Below are 17,547 nucleotides of genomic sequence, written 5' to 3' on the forward strand. Positions count from 1 at the left end.
AAAAAAACAGAACAAATTTTCTTAGTGGCCCTAATGTTCTTCCATATTTCCTTCAGTATGATACAGCTCTACAAGCTTTCGTCAAATATTAATTAATGCCATTGCATCTGAAAACTTTGATTTAGTTGTTTTATTTTATGTGTTTATTTGGCATATATGGGATTTTGTTTTTTGTTTTGTAGATTCCTCCAAGAAACCGGAAGTGGTTGCTATTGCTGTCTTCTATTGACTTCCGCTAAACTACAGGAGCAACAACACGTGTTTAGCGACTCACAGTGAAAGTTTCAGATTATTTAACTTAATTTATGTATCTTTTTACCTCCATATAGGTGTTTCACATTCTAAATATAAATTTCAGCTGGTAAATTAATGCTCGGCTGTTTGTAGGCGGATAAACCGATGTCTCATCGTAGCCAGCTGCTGTCGGGAAAGTTCAACATGTCTGGACTAGTTCCGACCCTCAGGCACATGGACAGGGACGCAGATAATTCAGGACCGCAATAATGGATTATCAGTTTCCTCGGGAACTTTTCCCCTCGTTTTACAGCTGCGAACCGCCGAACCGGGTCCAGAGACACAGCGCAGGAGGATGGGGCTGCTACCACGGAGTCTTAGCGCAGGTGGGGGAGTTTTCTGAGCTCACCTGTCGAAGTTTGGGTCACAAAATTCAGCCGAATAATGTTCAATATGTAAACAAATCCGAGTTAAATACAATGCTGCGTTCACTGACGTCTGGAAAGCGCATGCAGATTATTTAAAAGTACGTATTTTAGGTTTAATAAACACTGAATCAATAGTTATTGCATATTACAAATTTGGTTAGAGTGGATTATTCTGACAATTATAAAGTGCCATATTCTATAGATTTTTAATATGACCTCTTAATTTTTTGGCTTATTTACTGCACTGAATATTTTGTTTATGCAAATGGTCTTTCTTTGAGTCTGTTAATGATTAATCAATTACTAAACAAGCTGACAATTATGTCAATAATCAATTAGTTACGATTAATTGTTTCACTCCTAATTTAATTCCATTGTTTCAACCCGTGGTGCAGTGCATTCTGGGTGATTTGCAGTATTAGTTTTCCTCCAAGTGTATTGTCATGTTTTTGGGCCTCAGTTTGATGATGATGAGGATGACCTCTGGTTCCAGGGCGGCACCGGCTCTCTCTCCAGCTGGGCGTTCACGTCCAAACGGCAGCTTGGAGGGGAGGTCTGGCGCCAGACGGAGCCGGTTCCGGTTCCCCTGCTGTCCCCTAGGAAAGGTGAGCCGGTTCTGATCCAGAAAACATCCAGAGTGAGCGCTCTGTTGGTTTTATTTCCCATTGTCTCTGCGTGAAGCTTTTATGTTTATTGATCTCTATTAAAGGCGTAAAGCTGTAAAAACTTGGTTGTTGTTTCTAATTTTCCCGTCTGATGTTTTTCTGCAGCGTTCCAGGAATTCCTGACGCCTCCTGATCCGCTGGACTTCTTAAAACACGTGAGAAACATTTTAACAAGCCAATCAGATATTAGCGGCCAATCTCTAATCCAAATTATTTGACTGACAGTAGAATTGGTGCTTTCAATGACCAGGAAAAGATCCCAGTGGATTAAGTGGAAAATATTCAGTTTTCTACCCCATTCCTCAGCTCATTTCTGAAACAAAAAAACACTGAGAGTAAAGAAATGCTTCCTGTTCCTTCGTCCAGATGCAGAACTTCTACATGGATCACGGACCGGACGCCTTCGGGTGCATGAGTGAGATCCTGGGAGAAAACTTCTACTTCAAGAAAGCCAAGAAGAAGGAGGCGAGTCCCAGCCCAGCCTGCTGCTGACGCCTCAGATTAAAGCTTCACGCCGCTTTAATCTGAGGCGGCTTGAAGCTTCAGATTAAAGATGTTAATCTGCTGCTGTTTTGCAGAAATATCGTAAAGGTTCGGTCAACATGTGGAGGACGAAGTGCTTCGTCAACCAGCTGAAGTTCAACATGTGAGCAGAAAACCAACTGGATCGACTGGAAGCAGAACCAAACAAACTACAGAGAGAATCTAAAAAGCTGTTTACACTAAAGATCAGAAGAACTTTGATTTGATAGAAGAAAACCCAGATTAGACCCGGTGAAAATGAACTGATCTGAAAATTTAGGCTGATATTGATTCTGTTATTTTATCCAATGTTTGCTGATATTTTTGTTAAAAAGTAGCCGATATTTTTAGTGCCACTATTTTATGTATCCCTACTTACACTCTGAGTGAAAAAGGGGGCGGAGCTTGTGCCGGTTTCCAGCATCCTTTAGCCAATCATTTAATTTTTTAGTTAGGTTTAAATTAACTTAAATTATTATGGATGCATTTGTATTTATTTATTTTGGAAAAGATCATTTTTCCATCATTATTTGTTGTTTTGTTTGGTTCTCCAGGTGTCCCATGGCGTACCGGTCCAAGTCTTTGGACCGGTACTCCAGCCTGCTGTGGGACGTGGTCCATGACGTTCCCCCGGAGCTGCTGGGCTCGCTGCTGTACGAGGAGCTGGCCGAGCAGAGGGACCGCATGCAGTTCTCAGAGGCGGCCACCGGGGGCGCTCTGGCCTTCGTCCCGTTCTCACAGAGCGAGGGCTGCCTGCTGTACCCCGGGGGTCCGGGAATGGACCGCCTCAGTATCCGGCTCTGACACGTCGTTACCATGGTTACACATCACAGGTGTCCAGAAGGAAGATAAAAAAATATTAATCCAGATGCACAGAATCTAAAACCAGAATGAATGATGGTCAGAAACAAACTGGAACCAGAAGCATTGTTCTTAACGCAGTACCTCAGACTTCCACAGGGTGGCGCTGGAGCGCGACGGCGACGCCTGCGTGGACGCCGGTGGCCGGAAGCCGGTCAGCTTCCAGCTGAAGGCTCCGATCCGACAGATCAGCTGCGGCTCGCACTTCGGCGACAGTACGGCGTTTTGCGGAAGGGTCGGCGTTGATCCTGGAGGCTCAGCTGAACGTTTCCTGTCGCCCTGCAGGCTGCGTCGCCGTGCGCACCGACCACGTCTGTGGAGTCTGGGGGATGGCGGACCAGAGGGAGCCGCGCCTGCTGCAGGTGGTCGGCACCAGAGCTGCTGCCAGCTGCGTCAGCGTCAGGTAGGGTCACAGAATATTCACTGAACTTTGAATCAGAACCGCACTGCATTCTGGGAGATGTAGGCAGAGCACAGAGTTTAGCTCTAAGCATCAACTAACTCACTTTTCAGTTACCTAGCAACTAACTCACTCTTTGGTTACCAGGCAACTCACTCAGTCTTTGGTTGCCTAGCAACAACCTGCTAGGTTGCACAGCAGCAGTTTCTAGTTTCTCCAATTTGCCTGATAGCTGCTTAAAAAATATATATATTGAAGGTCACATCACCAGCATTTCAGATGTTTAAGATAAAATCACTAATCAATAATTATTGATATTAACTAATGTCAAATGCTTGTATGGTGACACGTTTTCCAGCCGTATCGTCTGACCCGCAGGCTGACCTCCTGCTGTTTGTTTCCTCAGTCCCCACATTCTGGGTGAAGTCCTGGTGGCGAGTGAGAGCGGAGCGGCGAACCTGTGGACGGTCGGCAGAGGGTGAGGAACAAACCGGGCTGCAGGTCGGGTCCAAACGACTGCAGGAGTCTCAGTGCCTCCTGCTTTCCCTCCGTCAGGATGCAGGCGGTCCGGACGGAGGAGAGCAACTTGTACTTCAACGCCGAGTCGTCATGGCGATGGTGCGAATTCTCCGCCCACCCAAGAGTGATGCTGTATGCCGACCGGACGGGGGTGGAGCTCACAGACTTCAGGGTGAATAAAATGCTGGATTCACAGAAAGAATCCTGATTCGCATTCACTACGATTCAGTTCAAAACGTTTTAAAAAATAAAACCAATCAGCCGTCTGTCGGCCTCCATTTTGGAGCCACTCTGATTTTGAAAACAGGTTGTGATTTAGGATGAGGTGTTTCAGCTGTATTCAAGTGAGTTCAGTTATCACTGCAGTGGAAAAATGCCAGACGTTGCTACTGGGGGAAACGACGAAGAAGACGACAGGAAGTGGTTGGAGGACGATGATGCTGCCTGATTTTTAACGGCTTATGAACAAACGTATCAACGTTCTCTTTTTATTGTGTTTCTTATTCAACTGAAACACAGCAGTTTTGAATTTCTGATTTTCAGCAGAACATGGACACAGTTTTGGTCACGTTCTTCCGGACTTTAATCGCTGCTCTCTCTCCTCCAGTTGGAGTCGAATCCGGGTCGCACTCTGTTCCGGATCAGCAGCACCTCAGACTGCCAGAGCGGAGAGCGCCTCCTCCTGGCCAGGTTCCTGGGAGAAGCTCACCCCTTTCACCACCTCCTCACCACGCAGGTGAGTCTCTGGGTTCTGTCCGTTTTGTCCTCCAGATGAATCTGAACTTCCTGTCTGTGTCTGCGCAGCACTCGGCCTACGTCATGGACGAGCGCTTCCCCTGCGTCCCCATGCTGAAGTGGGACCACATGATGGAGGCTCCGCCCCTTTTCTGCCACGTGGCTCCGGGCTCCGCGTCAGGAACCACGAAGGTTCTGCTCGGGTCGCAGTCGTCTCAGGAGATCACGCTGCTGCAGTACTCTGGTGAGCCAGCAGGGGGCAGCACAGCCGCAGGTCCTGGTGCATTTGAAGGTTTTGGAAACTTTTTGTTTTCTGGTGAATCTGATTGGACGACCAGGCTTGTTTTCAATTCCCTAAATTTTACATTAAGTTTTAAAATCTCTTTTCTTTCATTCTGCTTGTTTAGTTTAAATTTATTTTAAGGATCTTCATTTTCTAACATGTTAGAGAAACATTTAGTTCTTTTGCTTCGTTCTCCCTGTTTGGTGTTTTCTTGCTTTTTTTGTTCGTTTTTTATGTTTTTTTATTTTAATTTCTCAACAATTTGTTTCTTTTTTATGTACTTTATCTTTATTTTGCATTTGTTGTTTTTTAATTATCTTTGAAGAAAACAATTATGTCCTTTTAATATATTTCTTTTATTTTAAGTTTAATTTGTTCATTTTAAATATGTTTGTTTTGTTTAGTGTATTCTGAATTAAAATCTTTTCTTTTATTTATTTTTAACTAAAAAAAACTTTAGTCTTCTCTTTTATGTTTTGTTATTTTAATTATTTTGTTCTTTTGATCTTCTCTGTTATGGTTTTTCTTTAATTTTCAGGCTTTTTTGTTTTGTAATAATTGTCAAAATTTCAGTTTTTTTTTTAACTATTTGAATTTTTGTACATTTTAAAATAATTATTTGGTTTTGTCCTTGGTGTTTATTATTTTGTTCTTTGTATTTAATTAAAAAATTTCTTGCCATTTTTTAAAATGTTTTTCTAATTTTTCGGTTTTTTATTTTTTTGTTGGATTATCTGGATTATTTCTGAATCTGTGATTCTGCGAAAAAGACCCAAAAAAGATTTTATTTTGTGCTAAAATCGTCCCACGTATCAGATCTGTGGAGCGATCAGTAACAGACGTTTCACTGGTTTTATTTTCACGTTTCTTCTTCTTCTTCTCCTCTAGGGGGCAGAGTGGAGGCGTGCTGCAGCCATGGTTCTCCTCAGGTTCTGCTCCGACCCAGAGACAGTCTGGCTCTGCTCCCGGTCCAGATCCCGCACCGTCAGCAGACCGCCGCCCACAGACTGGCTTCACCGGCTGCAGGTCACTACTGCCCCCAGCAGAGGGCGCCGTTAAAGGTCCGCTGCATGCGGACCTTTAACGGCGCCCTCTGTAACGGCGCCTTTTGTGATTCCAGGCCTGACGTGTTTCCAGAAAATGTCGGTCTCTACGGCGACCATGATTGTCCTCCAGCTGACGGTGGCGGGGGACGTCTTCTACCAGATCTTGGAGCGGGATGACGGAAAACCCGGAGTGCCGGAGACCGGAGCAGCAGAAACTGGAGCACCAGAAACCGGAGCGCCGGAGACCGGAGCTTTCTCCTCGCTGCTGGTCGTTGAAACGTCCAGCGACGAGGACGTCGTCATGCCAACGCAGGCTCCCAACGCTCCCACGTTTGTCCCAGAAACGCCCGACAGGAACCAGAGTTCAGATTGGTACGCCTGATAAAGGAAAAATTAAAACAAACTCAATAATTTCCTTCTGCATGATCTATCGTTTTTCTATTTCTACCAAAAACGACGGAATAAAATTTATCCGTTTGGTGTTTCGGTCTCAACTAACTTGTTGTTTTGAAGGTTTTCAGAAACTTTTGATGAGTTTTATTTGTTGTTTTATTTGTGTGGATATTTTAAAATCTCTTCCAGTTTTTGAGTTAATTGTTACAATTTAAACTTCATTGATCTTTGAATGCGTTCCAGATCTCAAAACAGTGACATCATCGTTTATCGTGATGACCAGCAGTTTGTTTTCCTGCCAGGTCTCCGGATCAGATCCCGTCGTTGGTCGCCGTTGGTAACGAAGCGGATTGGTCGGTTCCCTCGGTGCTGAGCGGCGCCACGTGTCGGGCCTGGAGGCGCTGGCTGCAGAAGCTGAGGAGACGGGAAGGGAAACCCGGCGCTCCGCCGCACCTCGCGGTCCGAACCGCTGGCCTGCTGAGCGTAGCTGAGCCCGGCGCCGCCGGACGCCACCTGCAGGGGGCGCTGCAGCAGGACCTGCGGCGCTGCATGCAGACTCAGTCGCTGCTGCTGAACAGCGACCTGGACCCGGTACCGGTGCCGGCGGCGGTGGATACCGAGGCGTGGCGCGACCCGCTGAGCGAGCGGCTGACGGCGGCGTGGCGCGGCGGCAAGGAGGCGTGGCTGGAGTGGTGGCAGGAGGAGCTGGGGGAGAACCGGGCCATGAAGAAGGAGGCGCTGAGGAGGAGGAGGAGGAGGCAGAAGGAGGCGCAGCGCGCGGCGGGGCGCCACCTGCAGCTCAGCGGCAGCTTCACCTCCTCCATCAGCTACCAGACGGACCTGGACGATTTCTCCGGCTGGTCCTCGGGAACCAGCGGCCCGCTGTCTGACAGCCAGCGGAGCGGGCCTCTGGGCCGGCTGGCCGCCTTCCTGGAGGATCAGGACGACTCGCCGCCGCCGCCGGACCGTCTGGATCCGTCCAGCAGAACTCCAGAACCACAAACAGCCAATCAGAGGAGCAGAAATCTGGCTGACCAATCACTGAGCTCTGTGTGGGAAACTCAGGTGGGAATGATGCTGCCACCACCAGGTTTCAGACAGGCGGGGTTATTTTATACATGTTAGTCAAAAACATCCACATATATCAGTTTTTCATCTAATTATCACCAATAATTAATCAATCTGTGCTTCATGGCGTCCAAATTTACATTTTAACTCAACAGATAAACTTAAACTGCTTTTATAAGCGTCTTCAATCTAGTAACGATTAATCGTGATTAATCAGTTATTCAAACAACCTTCAACTAATTTAGTAATTGATTAAAAGTTATCTGGAGTATTTAGACCGACAGAATTATCAGCCGACAAACGATGCAGCTAAAGGAATGCTGTATAAATAAATTAGTATTTTTTATTTATAATTTAATTTAATTATGTTTATTTGCACCTTTTAATGTTTTCTGATATTGTCTGAAAGAAATGCAGAATGTGATCATTCAATTAATCAATTAAATATCCAATTAATCAATAAAATAACAAATCCACTCATGAGTTTTACCTAGCAGTCTGTTTCTGTGATTGATTGATATTTTGATTGATTGATAGATAGATAGTGTTTACATCTGAGCTCGTTAGCGTAGCTCGTTAGCGTAGCTCGCAGCACCGCGGATGTTTTCCAGAAATGACCGGAAATCCTGCAGGGACACATTTCTGTCAGCAGGGGGCAGATTAAACCAATCAGGAGAATTACTGATTAGATCACGCTGTGACATCACTTCCTGTGTCTTGTCTCCTCAGGATGATCCTCCTCTTCATCCCGCCCCCTCCTCCTCATACTCTCAGCTGCCCAGCTTCACGTCTCTGACGCCCTCCACGGCGTCGCAGAGCCAGCGGGGGGCGCTGCAGGCGTCCCAACCCAAGAAGAAGAAATCCCGGATGGGATTTTGATCCCAGGACTGGATTGTTGTGAGTCTGTTAGTGGAACAGGAAGCAGGAAGTGACCCGGCGGAGGAGGGAACCGAAGACGGATCGGCCCGTCTGGTAGGACTCTGTGGTTGTTTTGTGCTAAAAACTGTAAACGTGGATTAAAATGTCGTTTGAATTCGAAACAAAAGACAAATATTTGCACAGCGAAGCAGAAAGACGTTTTATAACCTGGCTGGTTTTCTCCAGCGTTTTAAAAAAATAAAATAAAATTGAGCGTGAAGAACCAGCGCCTCCAGACTCCGACTTCGTCTTTCCAGATCCTAAAAATCCAGTTTGACCCAGTCAAGTTATTTTGACGTGAATCGTTTCCTGGTGGCGGATCTTAATCAGCTACAAAATGAACAAACAGCAGGCAGTGGATTAAAAATATTGTGTTTTTATAAGGTTTTTCTTTTTCAGGACATGTGACAAAAACAGAATAAATAACTCACTATCTACAGAACTATTAACAGAATTTTTTTGTACACCATTTACAGTTTTACAAGTTTTTCTATAAACATTTTTTCATTTTTTTGACACATTCTGCATTATTTAGTTTGAAACAACATCCTCACTTTCAAACTGAGCTAAGCTACATCATAGCAGGTTCACACGTCCACATGTACGCTAAACACACTTCCACCTTCTAACACATTTCAAAACAAAAACTGTGCAAATTAAAGTTGGAAACAGAAAGGAAAAGCAGCACCTTCCTCTGGATTTCCTGTTTTCAGCTGATATTTGGGATTAAATGAACAAAACGACTCCATCTGCTGCTTCAACCTTCTGCGCTCCAGAAACAGTCGCATGTTAATAACAGTCAAAGACAAACAGACATTCAGACAAACGGGACACGTTTTGGCAAATGGTCTTTGTTGCAGCCTGGTCTGCTGACTCGGCACCGAGAGGCTCAGAGTTTCTCCAAACCTGACCAGGAAGTCATTGCATCCTGGAATGTGACGCCGCTACAAGCTAACGCTAGCAGCTGCCAGAGATTGTGCGCCGCTCCGCCGGCGGCAGAGCATAAAATGAAGACGGCAGGAAGTGACGGGGACGGAGAGACGGACGGCACGGGGAGGGGGCGGAGCCTTCAGGCGGCGAGGTACTGGCGGCGGAGGTGCAGCGGGAAGAAGGGGCCTTCGGCGTCGCTGCCCAGAGAGCTGCAGAGAGACTCGTCTCCTGAGCTCATCACGTCTTCACCAGAGTCCTCACTGTGGGCCAGAAGACGGGGAAAAATTTTAACATCTCCAGACGCAACCGCAACCAAACTTCTGTCAACATTTGGTTTAGAGCTGAAACGATTAATCACGATTAATCGTTTATTTAAATATCATTAACTAGTTTACGTATCAATTGTTTAAAAAAGGCAACTTGCTGAAAGAACGACACACTCAAAACACAAATTAAGCCAAACGATACAAAAAATGAAAAAATCTTCTTTGTCAGTATTTTCTACCCAGAATTCATCTGGTTCAAATTCAGTTATTAATCCAAAAAATAACAAATCAGTAGACGGTATATTTGATGCTGCCGGTGCATCCTGTGTTACAAATAATCAAACGTTCACTAAATGAAGGCTGTTTTGTTGCATTTTAGAGAATAAAATGTTTATTTTCTTATTTAAAACAATGATTTTAATTGTTTCTTTGTGTATTTTTTTATCTATTTGTAATATTCTATAAGAAAGGATGAAGCAGTTGAATGAAAAAATCTGCAGAATAAACATTTTTTGATAAATCCCAATAACATGTTTTTTGCTCATTAATACAGTTCATCTGATTTAGGGATTATTTTTGGATTAGCTGGTTAATTGGATGCAAAAGGTGCTTAATGAGATTTTTTTGTTGTTAGAGAATTTCAATCAGGTGAAGTTGAAACCGTTTCTGAAGGAGTAATATGCAGAACATATAATATACATATCTGCACAGTTCTGGTTTGTTCTTTCAGTAAAATTGCTTCTTTTTGTGTCTGTATAATCCAGTTAACAATAAATCAGCTACTAAAGCAGTTAATAATTATTTCAATAAACGATTAATCGTGATTAATCGTTTCAGCCCTTTAATTATTTTAAAATTGTAGCCAGGATTTAGTCACAGGAGATCAACACAGAACCTTAAATTGCTTCGTTTTTCACCTGAAACAAAATCTTGAGGTTCTCTGCTAATAATCTAATAAAAACTCAGATTTCCAGATTTTCTGGAAACTAGGAAGTGGAGCAGAATGTGGACCAGCAAGTTTTCATTTGGAAACAGAAACTTAGTTTGAACCGGTTCTGCAGGGGAAACGACAGATCAGCTGATCGAATGTTCTTGGTTAAACATCGACACACTGAGCTCCTTTGGGTTTCTTCCTCTTATCTTGACTCAGTTAAATAAACTGTGATGTAATAAAACTGTCTCTGAGGACGTGACCAGATACGGCGCTGCGGTGTGACACATCAGAAAGCCGAGCGTTGCTGCACGATGCTGTTGCCTCAGAGGTGATTATTCCTGTAACTCTGACGCAGTTTGATTTGAGGAACGACTTTTACTCACTAATGCTGACATTAAAAGCAGCGTTGCCTTGGAGACGCTCCAGGGGCGTGGCCGCTGCCCTTTCAGGTGAAATACCTGTGAAGTTCAAAGCTTTCTGAGTTTTGCTGCTGCAACGTGTCGATGGAACATTTTACTCAGCTTTTATTTTGACTCCAGTTTCAGGGCGTGTTTGCAGATTATTATTTTAGTCATCAAGTAATCTATCAGTTACTCTGACGATTAATCGATTACTTATCGATTAATCACATAAAAAAATAACCAGAAATGTTTGACAGTTAATAAACAATCAGTTCCTTTTTAACAAGAAATACTGCTAAAAATACAAACATTTATTTTTAAAAGTCCAGAAACAGAGTAACTTTTAAAAATAAAAAACTCGTTTATATTGAGGTTATTAGTAAACGTTGAACTTTAAATTCCCTTCACTTTAAGTCTGAAGTTTGAAGATTTTTTTTTCCATAACTTGGGTATTTCTGATTTATTTTTTCATGTATTAATCTCAAACAAGAGACAAAATGGAGTGGGATGATATTTAAAGTTTAAAATGTGGGAAATTACATTAAAAACCAGCAGAGAACAAAAATAACATGTATTTTACTTTGGGCTGATTAATTGGGCTTCGTTTGGTTCCGACACGTTTACGGACTTTTTCCTTTCTCTTAAGGAACAATTTAAACTTCAATATTTGCTGCTGATGTGTTTCAGTAAAGCTATTCATGAAACTCTGACTCCGCTTTGCGTGTCAGGCACCGAGCCGTCTCCCTCTGCAGCTGCTAACGGCGTTAGCCTCCGTCAGCGGCTCCCTGGTGGAAGTCGGAGCGCCGCGCCAGATTAAATCTGGACCAGATTTAAGAACTTCTCTCACCTCTCGCTCTCGTCCCAGCAGCCCTCTGGGATGGTGGGCAGCTCCGGCACGCTGCGGTGGCTGTGCAGGTTCTGCGCGGTCCGCCGGGACACGATCCACTGCAGCTTCCGGTGGTTGGGCTTGCTGCATTTGGGCGAGGCGTAGTCCGACAGGCAGCGGGCCACCCGCTCGCTCCACCGCTGCAGCTCCGCGTCGGGAATCTGAAACCGAGACGGCGGGTTAAATGGCGGGTTAAAACCAAAGCTTTCCTGAAGAGATGTAAACGGAAACGGGCCGTTTTGTTCGGGTCAGCAGGTTAAAACCCGACCTGCTGCTGCTGGAGGGGATTCAGGGAATCCAGAGACAGAAAGTTTCTCTTTGTTCCAGAAAACTGAACCGTCTGACTTCATCTTTTTCACTTTAACGTTACATAAACATTATTTATGACTAATTAATGTCTTTATGTTTTAGTTGCTCTCTACCTGCTGTAGAACACGCTCACATTATGTTTTGTAATGTTTTCTGACTGATTTGACAACAAAACACATTTAACTAAAAATAAATACCCCAACTTTAAATAACTAACATATAAAATATCAGATGATTGATGAGTCACTGATCCATTAGGAATAATAATAAAAACCAGGATTTAGAGACATGAGATCAGAAGAGCTCCTGATTCATCAGGACAAACGTCCCGGTTGGGTCCAGCATGTGTCCGGTCGGCTGGTTTCCTGGACGTACCTTCAGGTGTCTCTGGATGTGGAAGGCGATCTCCAGCATGTCCTCCGACTGGAGGCTCTTCATCTCCTGCCTGAGGAGAGCCAGGGCCAGGACGGACGGCTGCAGGGACAGACGGGCTGGATCAGAACCTCTGTGCGGTCGGACCCAGAGGGGCTCGGCGGGACCGACGGCTCGTCCTACCTTTGCTTTGGAGAAGGCGATCCGGCACAGACAGGCTTTCAGCTGAGCTTCCAGCTTCTCCAGGCTCAGCGTCTCCTTCCTGTTCGCGCAAAAACAACCAAATCAGATCAGAGCCGCAACGATTTCCTGCTGCTAGAGACGAGATTTCTGCACATCCAGCATCTAACGACGCAGAGAAGTTCAGCCAGATGAGCACAACTTCCCTTTTTTTAACTTGTGTTCTAATGAACCTTCAACATTTACAGCCCAGGTTCAGGTTAAAACGTTCAGTAGAATTTAAAGTTTGATCTTCCTGAATTTGTTCTTCCATTATATTATTTTAAAAAATGGTGTCAAAACAACAATACTGTCATTTAATTGTGAAAACTTCTGCAGTTTACCGTCCAGCAACATTTGTTACCATAACAGATCTGAATCTGGTGATCCGACTTTTGGATTCATGCAACTAACCGACTCCAGAAGAAACCTGGACCTTTTTATGGCTCTCAGGTAAACTGTCAACAAGCTGACAGTGTAATCCAGCTGGAGCTGAACTTTGTGTTCAACCTCTGCAGACGGCTGGTCGGCCTTATCAGCGCCAGCTGCCCTACTTTAACCTCTGCAGCAAACGGGAGCAGCTCTGACCCGAACCCGGCCCAGACGCGCCGATGAGGCCTTTTATAGAGGCTGCAGCTGATTGGATCCTAATTCTGACTTAATTATTTCTTTATTTGCACCTTTAAACATATTTCTAATATTGCAGAAAAAGGCTGAAGTGATTAAATGACAAATCTGCAGAATGTGACCATTTTCCCATTTGATTAATCGTCAGAATAATCGATTAATCGTCAGAATAATTGATTAATCGTCAGAATAGTCGACTGAAACAGTTGTGATTTGGGTTTGCAGTCTGCGCCTCACCTGTAGGTGGCGTGCGTGAGCGTGATCTGGTGGTAGAGCTGCAGGAAGGTTAAGGCGGTCACGGCTTTGGACTTGAAGCGCAGCTTCTCGGCGACGATCTTCTCCATGCGGCCGAGGTCGGACACGGTGAAGCGGCACTGGCCGATGCGGATGAGCTCGTCGGCCGGCGTCAGGTCGCACTCCTCCTCCGTCACTCTGGCCGCCAGGTGGAGGCAGCTGAGGCTGACGCAGGACAGGTGTTTGGGCTGGACCTGAAGAACATTTCAGAAAAATCTTTCACGCACCGATGCAAAAACCAACTTCAAACAGATTTCACCTGGAAAACATTTACCACTAAATAATTCAAGATGGCCACCATGGTTGTCAAGGAAAACAAGTTTTGTACTAAATTTGAGAATATTTATCACAGATGATTATCATCTTGTTTTTCCTTTTTCTAATGGAAAGTTTTCAAGATGGCTGCCATGGCAAACAAAATTAGCAGCAGTTAATGTGAGTGATGGGCACAGCTAGCCAAAACGTTCACTAACAGCTAATTGTAGTGTTCTGGACTGGAGGCGGTCGGTCGTACCCTCATCATGGCCAGGAATCTGTCCAGCAGGCTGACGGCCTGGACGAAGCTCTGGGTGCTGTAACCGAAGAAGCTGGTCAGGCTCCACAGATCCTCCACGGTCACATCCCGGCTCCTGGCTGTGATCTGGCCGCCGGTCTGGGGAGCAAAGACAGTTTAGAGAATCTCACAGCAGAGTTACTCTGGACTTTACTGGCTGGACGCATTTCTCACCTGCTGGGCAGAAACGATGAGGTTCAGGCCCGCCTCTCTGGGCAGAAAATCCTCCTCCTGCTCATAATTCACCCTCAGCTCCTTCATTAGCCGCACGGCATCCATGTTCACGGTTTGTTTTGCCACCACAGTTCAGACACTGCAAGGAAAAAATAAGATGATTTAGCCTTTAGCCTAGCCTAGCAGCTTCCCTGTAGCTACTGGAAAAAACTTTAAACAAAGTCCCTTTTATGGTATGGTTTATCATTTGTCATGACAATTTTAATTCATCAGTCATGATAAATCCTAAATAGTGATGTTTAAAAGCCATCAAAACTATCTGTATTATTTGTTGTTCTAAGGAAATGTCAATCACACTTCTTTGTGTGACTGTGTATTACAAATAGGAATGTTTTTCTACAACAGCATTTGTGGAGCTATAATTGCTGTAACACACAGTCAGCCATAGTATTAGCTAAAAAATTAGTAATAATTAGTTTTAATTGTCACTTTTATTGTTATTACAATAGTACCTCAATATGTTGTTTAAAACCTGAGTCCATATCGCCACACCATGACACCGTGTTTCATAATTTGTGATTTCCCCTGCATTCATTATGTAAAACTGGATTCCTTAAAACAAAAAAGCACTCCGCACTTTTCAGATCTCCAATCGTGAACTATTTCTGACCTCCTAGTAAGGCTTTAGGTTCGGGTAGAACCCGGTTTGTGTTCCGGAGCTGTGCTGTGATGTAACCCTGTCAATGATCGGCCTCTTGGCCCCGGCAGGGAACCCGAACCCGGCCCACTTCCCCCAGCTGGAGCCGGGCTCCGGTGTCAGGTTTCCTCCGGTAGACGCCTTCTCAGTCTAACCCACAAACAGAAATCAGAATTTTTTTAAACGTTTCTCTCTCTAATTTAACCAGAAAACACCGCATTTAAACCAAAACCTTCCGGGTTTGGGTCGTTAAAGTGGACCGTTACCGTCGAACTGAGCTTGAACCGTTTGTTTGCGTTTTTAAATCCTTTGCTCGGAGTGGGGGGAGGGGAACCGCTTTTAACACATATAACCACATTCCCTCACTTCAGAAACAGCCACAGTCACACATTTTAATTCATTATCATAACATTTAACAGAAATCTGAAAGAAAATGTGTAAAAATATCCTTTAATATTTGGAAACTGGAGAATTTATGTCAATGATTCCGGATGAACGACGCTGAAGTTGGCTTGCGGTTCGGTCACGTAAACATACAAAGTAAAAAGGAGATTTCACTCTTTTTAAAAAGATTTAAGATTTACTGGCTTAAAATTCAGAAAAATGTGATATAAAGAGATTTTTTCAATTATATTCATGACTAATAATGGATCAATTTATTCTGTGGTGGTCCAGGAAAACTTTATTTTTTTAATTTTTTGCCACCAAAACCACAAAAAGTAGACAAATTGCATCATACTTTAATGTTTCAGTTGGTATTTTTGTACATTTATTTAACTGCGAAATAACAGAGGTTAGATTAAGAGGAATTTAGAGTTTAAAATTAATTTATTAATTTGTATTTCACAGGCAGAACAAAGGTTTCACCTGTTATAAATTGTGTTTTAAGGAACATAAGTTCAATTTAAAGCAGAATAAAAGTCTTAAACTGAGGCTGGATGTGGACTAACTTTGAGATTACAGAGAAAATAAAACAAGCTGGTTTTTATTTGTTCATTCACGAACACAACGAAGATTTAACGGGTCAGAGATGTTGTTTTAAATTGTTTTATTTAATTTTGTCTTCTGTTCATCATAAGGTAATCGATCAGTTTTAGATTTTAAACTAGAGCTGATATAAAAAATAAAATGCTCCAGATTTGAAAAAACCTTCGGAATAGCCCTTTACTGAGGCTCCGAATCGGATACCATCTTCGTCGTCTTTCCGGAGTTATTTTCTGTTATAGAAATAATAGCATAACTACAGCTTGGTAACGGTTGAACATCATTAATATATTTAGATTATCGGTAAAATATCTGTAGCTAAAAGACAATTGTTGGTTATCTATTCTTCCAGGGGGTTTCTTTGCTAAAACCGAATCAAAGCAGAATATTTCCCCGTAACAACTCGATGTCAGGACGAGTTAAAAGCTTGAAAACACTTTAAAATGGTTTTCCTACCTGTTATTGTTGGTTAAAGCCACATATCTATCGTTTATTTCTTCCAGTCGGCTCTCCTCTTTTCTACTCCTCCTTTCTCTTTCCTCTCTTTTGTTGATGTTCAGACAGGCTCCGCCCACATGTCCTAGCAAAACCGCAACAACCAATCACAGCCTTGGTTGACGTTAGAAACCGCCTCCTGTTAAGGTCTAAGCACATAAATCAACGGTTGCAACGAACATTTTACCAGCATTTTTTACTTTACTTCGATCTAATATATCCATATATATCGTCTAGGTGTATCATATGTTGAGAAATATTAAGAGTGACTGAAATCTAAAAGCTCTTCGGGGAGACGCACCCCCCTGTGACTGACTTTTCCATTAGCCAATCAGCAACCGGCAACTTGTTGTGTTCAAATAGTCCGCCCAAAATTCTACATTCTGATTGGTCTAGGGAAATCAATGCTCCTGACGTAAACTGGACATTACGTAGTTGTATTTGACAGCCTTTTAACAACTGTTATCAACTAAACTTGGTATTAAATCTCAAAAACAATGTCTGTAATCAGCTGAAACACTTATTGACTTTTTTGGGACTCTGATAAAGATGACTTATGTAAAAAAAAAAAAAAAAAGGTAATTAGTTTACGGTTAAAATGTTAGAAGAGCCTTACAAGTTAATTAAAGTGAAACACACGCTATTTAATTCAGTTCAGTTTAAAATACTTTAATAATCTCAAATAGAAATTGAGTTTTTGAGTCACAACGACATTTAATTTCCCAATGACATCAATAAATTATAAGATGATAGGTGTGAGTAGGAAAGATTTTCTGTAGATGATTGTGTTACAGCAATTCTGAAGAATCCTGTCAATTTATTACCAAAATATTCTTACAATAGAAAACGTTAAATACAAAACAAAGTATTTGTCTATTTATAACAAATACTTTATAATTAGTAGACCCACATGTATCTAGAGGTTTTACTGAAAAGTCGATTTTGCTGCAACCAAATCAGCGTTTAGTTACTTTATAGAATTTGGTTAAGCATTTTGGAAGAAATTCTGTTCTTATAATAAATGAAAGAATTTAAAAACCAAATGTCGGTTTTGATACAGCAAACATGCAAAATCTTTTAAAATTTTGGATCAATAGCATCTGTTTCCTATAAAAATGAAAATAAACTAACAAATTAAAAACTAAGAAAATAAATTGACTATTTTTATTTTTGATTCAATTGTTTTTATTATTATTTTCTTGAATCGCGATTACTTATGACTGTTTTTGTTCCACAATTACTCTGTTATGGAACAAACACCATACTTTTCCACCATACTAACCTGCGTACATATATATGCACATATTTGTTCTTTTTATCTCCTCTCTATGTCT

At 42.8% G+C, this 17,547-nt stretch overlaps 2 protein-coding genes across 4 annotated transcripts; one reads left to right on the plus strand and one right to left on the minus strand.

The window, feature by feature from the left end:
- Window positions 1–212: 212 nt before the first annotated feature.
- taf1c (TATA-box binding protein associated factor, RNA polymerase I subunit C) lies at window positions 213–8,300 on the plus strand. 2 transcript variants are annotated; one of them, XM_044144430.1, is made up of 16 exons: window positions 213–620; window positions 1,156–1,267; window positions 1,433–1,482; window positions 1,694–1,792; window positions 1,906–1,973; window positions 2,404–2,639; window positions 2,800–2,925; window positions 2,996–3,113; window positions 3,517–3,588; window positions 3,666–3,801; window positions 4,237–4,365; window positions 4,434–4,608; window positions 5,536–5,673; window positions 5,768–6,065; window positions 6,389–7,151; window positions 7,884–8,300. In XM_044144430.1, exons 1-16 carry the CDS (start codon window positions 504–506, stop codon window positions 8,031–8,033), a joined length of 2,787 nt encoding a protein of 928 aa, XP_044000365.1. In that variant the 5' UTR covers window positions 213–503; the 3' UTR covers window positions 8,034–8,300. The 2 variants fall into 2 exon arrangements, with proteins under 2 accessions (XP_044000365.1, XP_044000366.1); XM_044144431.1 differs by having other exon boundaries at window positions 4,434–4,556; window positions 5,577–5,673.
- A 132-nt stretch (window positions 8,301–8,432) lies between these two features.
- On the minus strand, window positions 8,433–16,520 carry ccng2 (cyclin G2). 2 transcript variants are annotated; one of them, XM_044144432.1, is made up of 8 exons: window positions 16,175–16,520; window positions 14,038–14,176; window positions 13,825–13,962; window positions 13,254–13,504; window positions 12,354–12,432; window positions 12,174–12,272; window positions 11,451–11,650; window positions 8,433–9,262 (listed from the first exon to the last, which is right to left on the minus strand). In XM_044144432.1, exons 2-8 carry the CDS (start codon window positions 14,140–14,142, stop codon window positions 9,142–9,144), a joined length of 993 nt encoding a protein of 330 aa, XP_044000367.1. In that variant the 5' UTR covers window positions 14,143–14,176; window positions 16,175–16,520; the 3' UTR covers window positions 8,433–9,141. The 2 variants fall into 2 exon arrangements, with proteins under 2 accessions (XP_044000367.1, XP_044000368.1); XM_044144433.1 differs by lacking the exon at window positions 16,175–16,520 and adding an exon at window positions 14,708–15,003.
- Between the last annotated feature and the right edge of the window lie 1,027 nt (window positions 16,521–17,547).

Source organism: Gambusia affinis, linkage group LG17 (assembly GCF_019740435.1).
Source record: "Gambusia affinis linkage group LG17, SWU_Gaff_1.0, whole genome shotgun sequence".
Taxonomy (NCBI): domain Eukaryota; kingdom Metazoa; phylum Chordata; class Actinopteri; order Cyprinodontiformes; family Poeciliidae; genus Gambusia; species Gambusia affinis.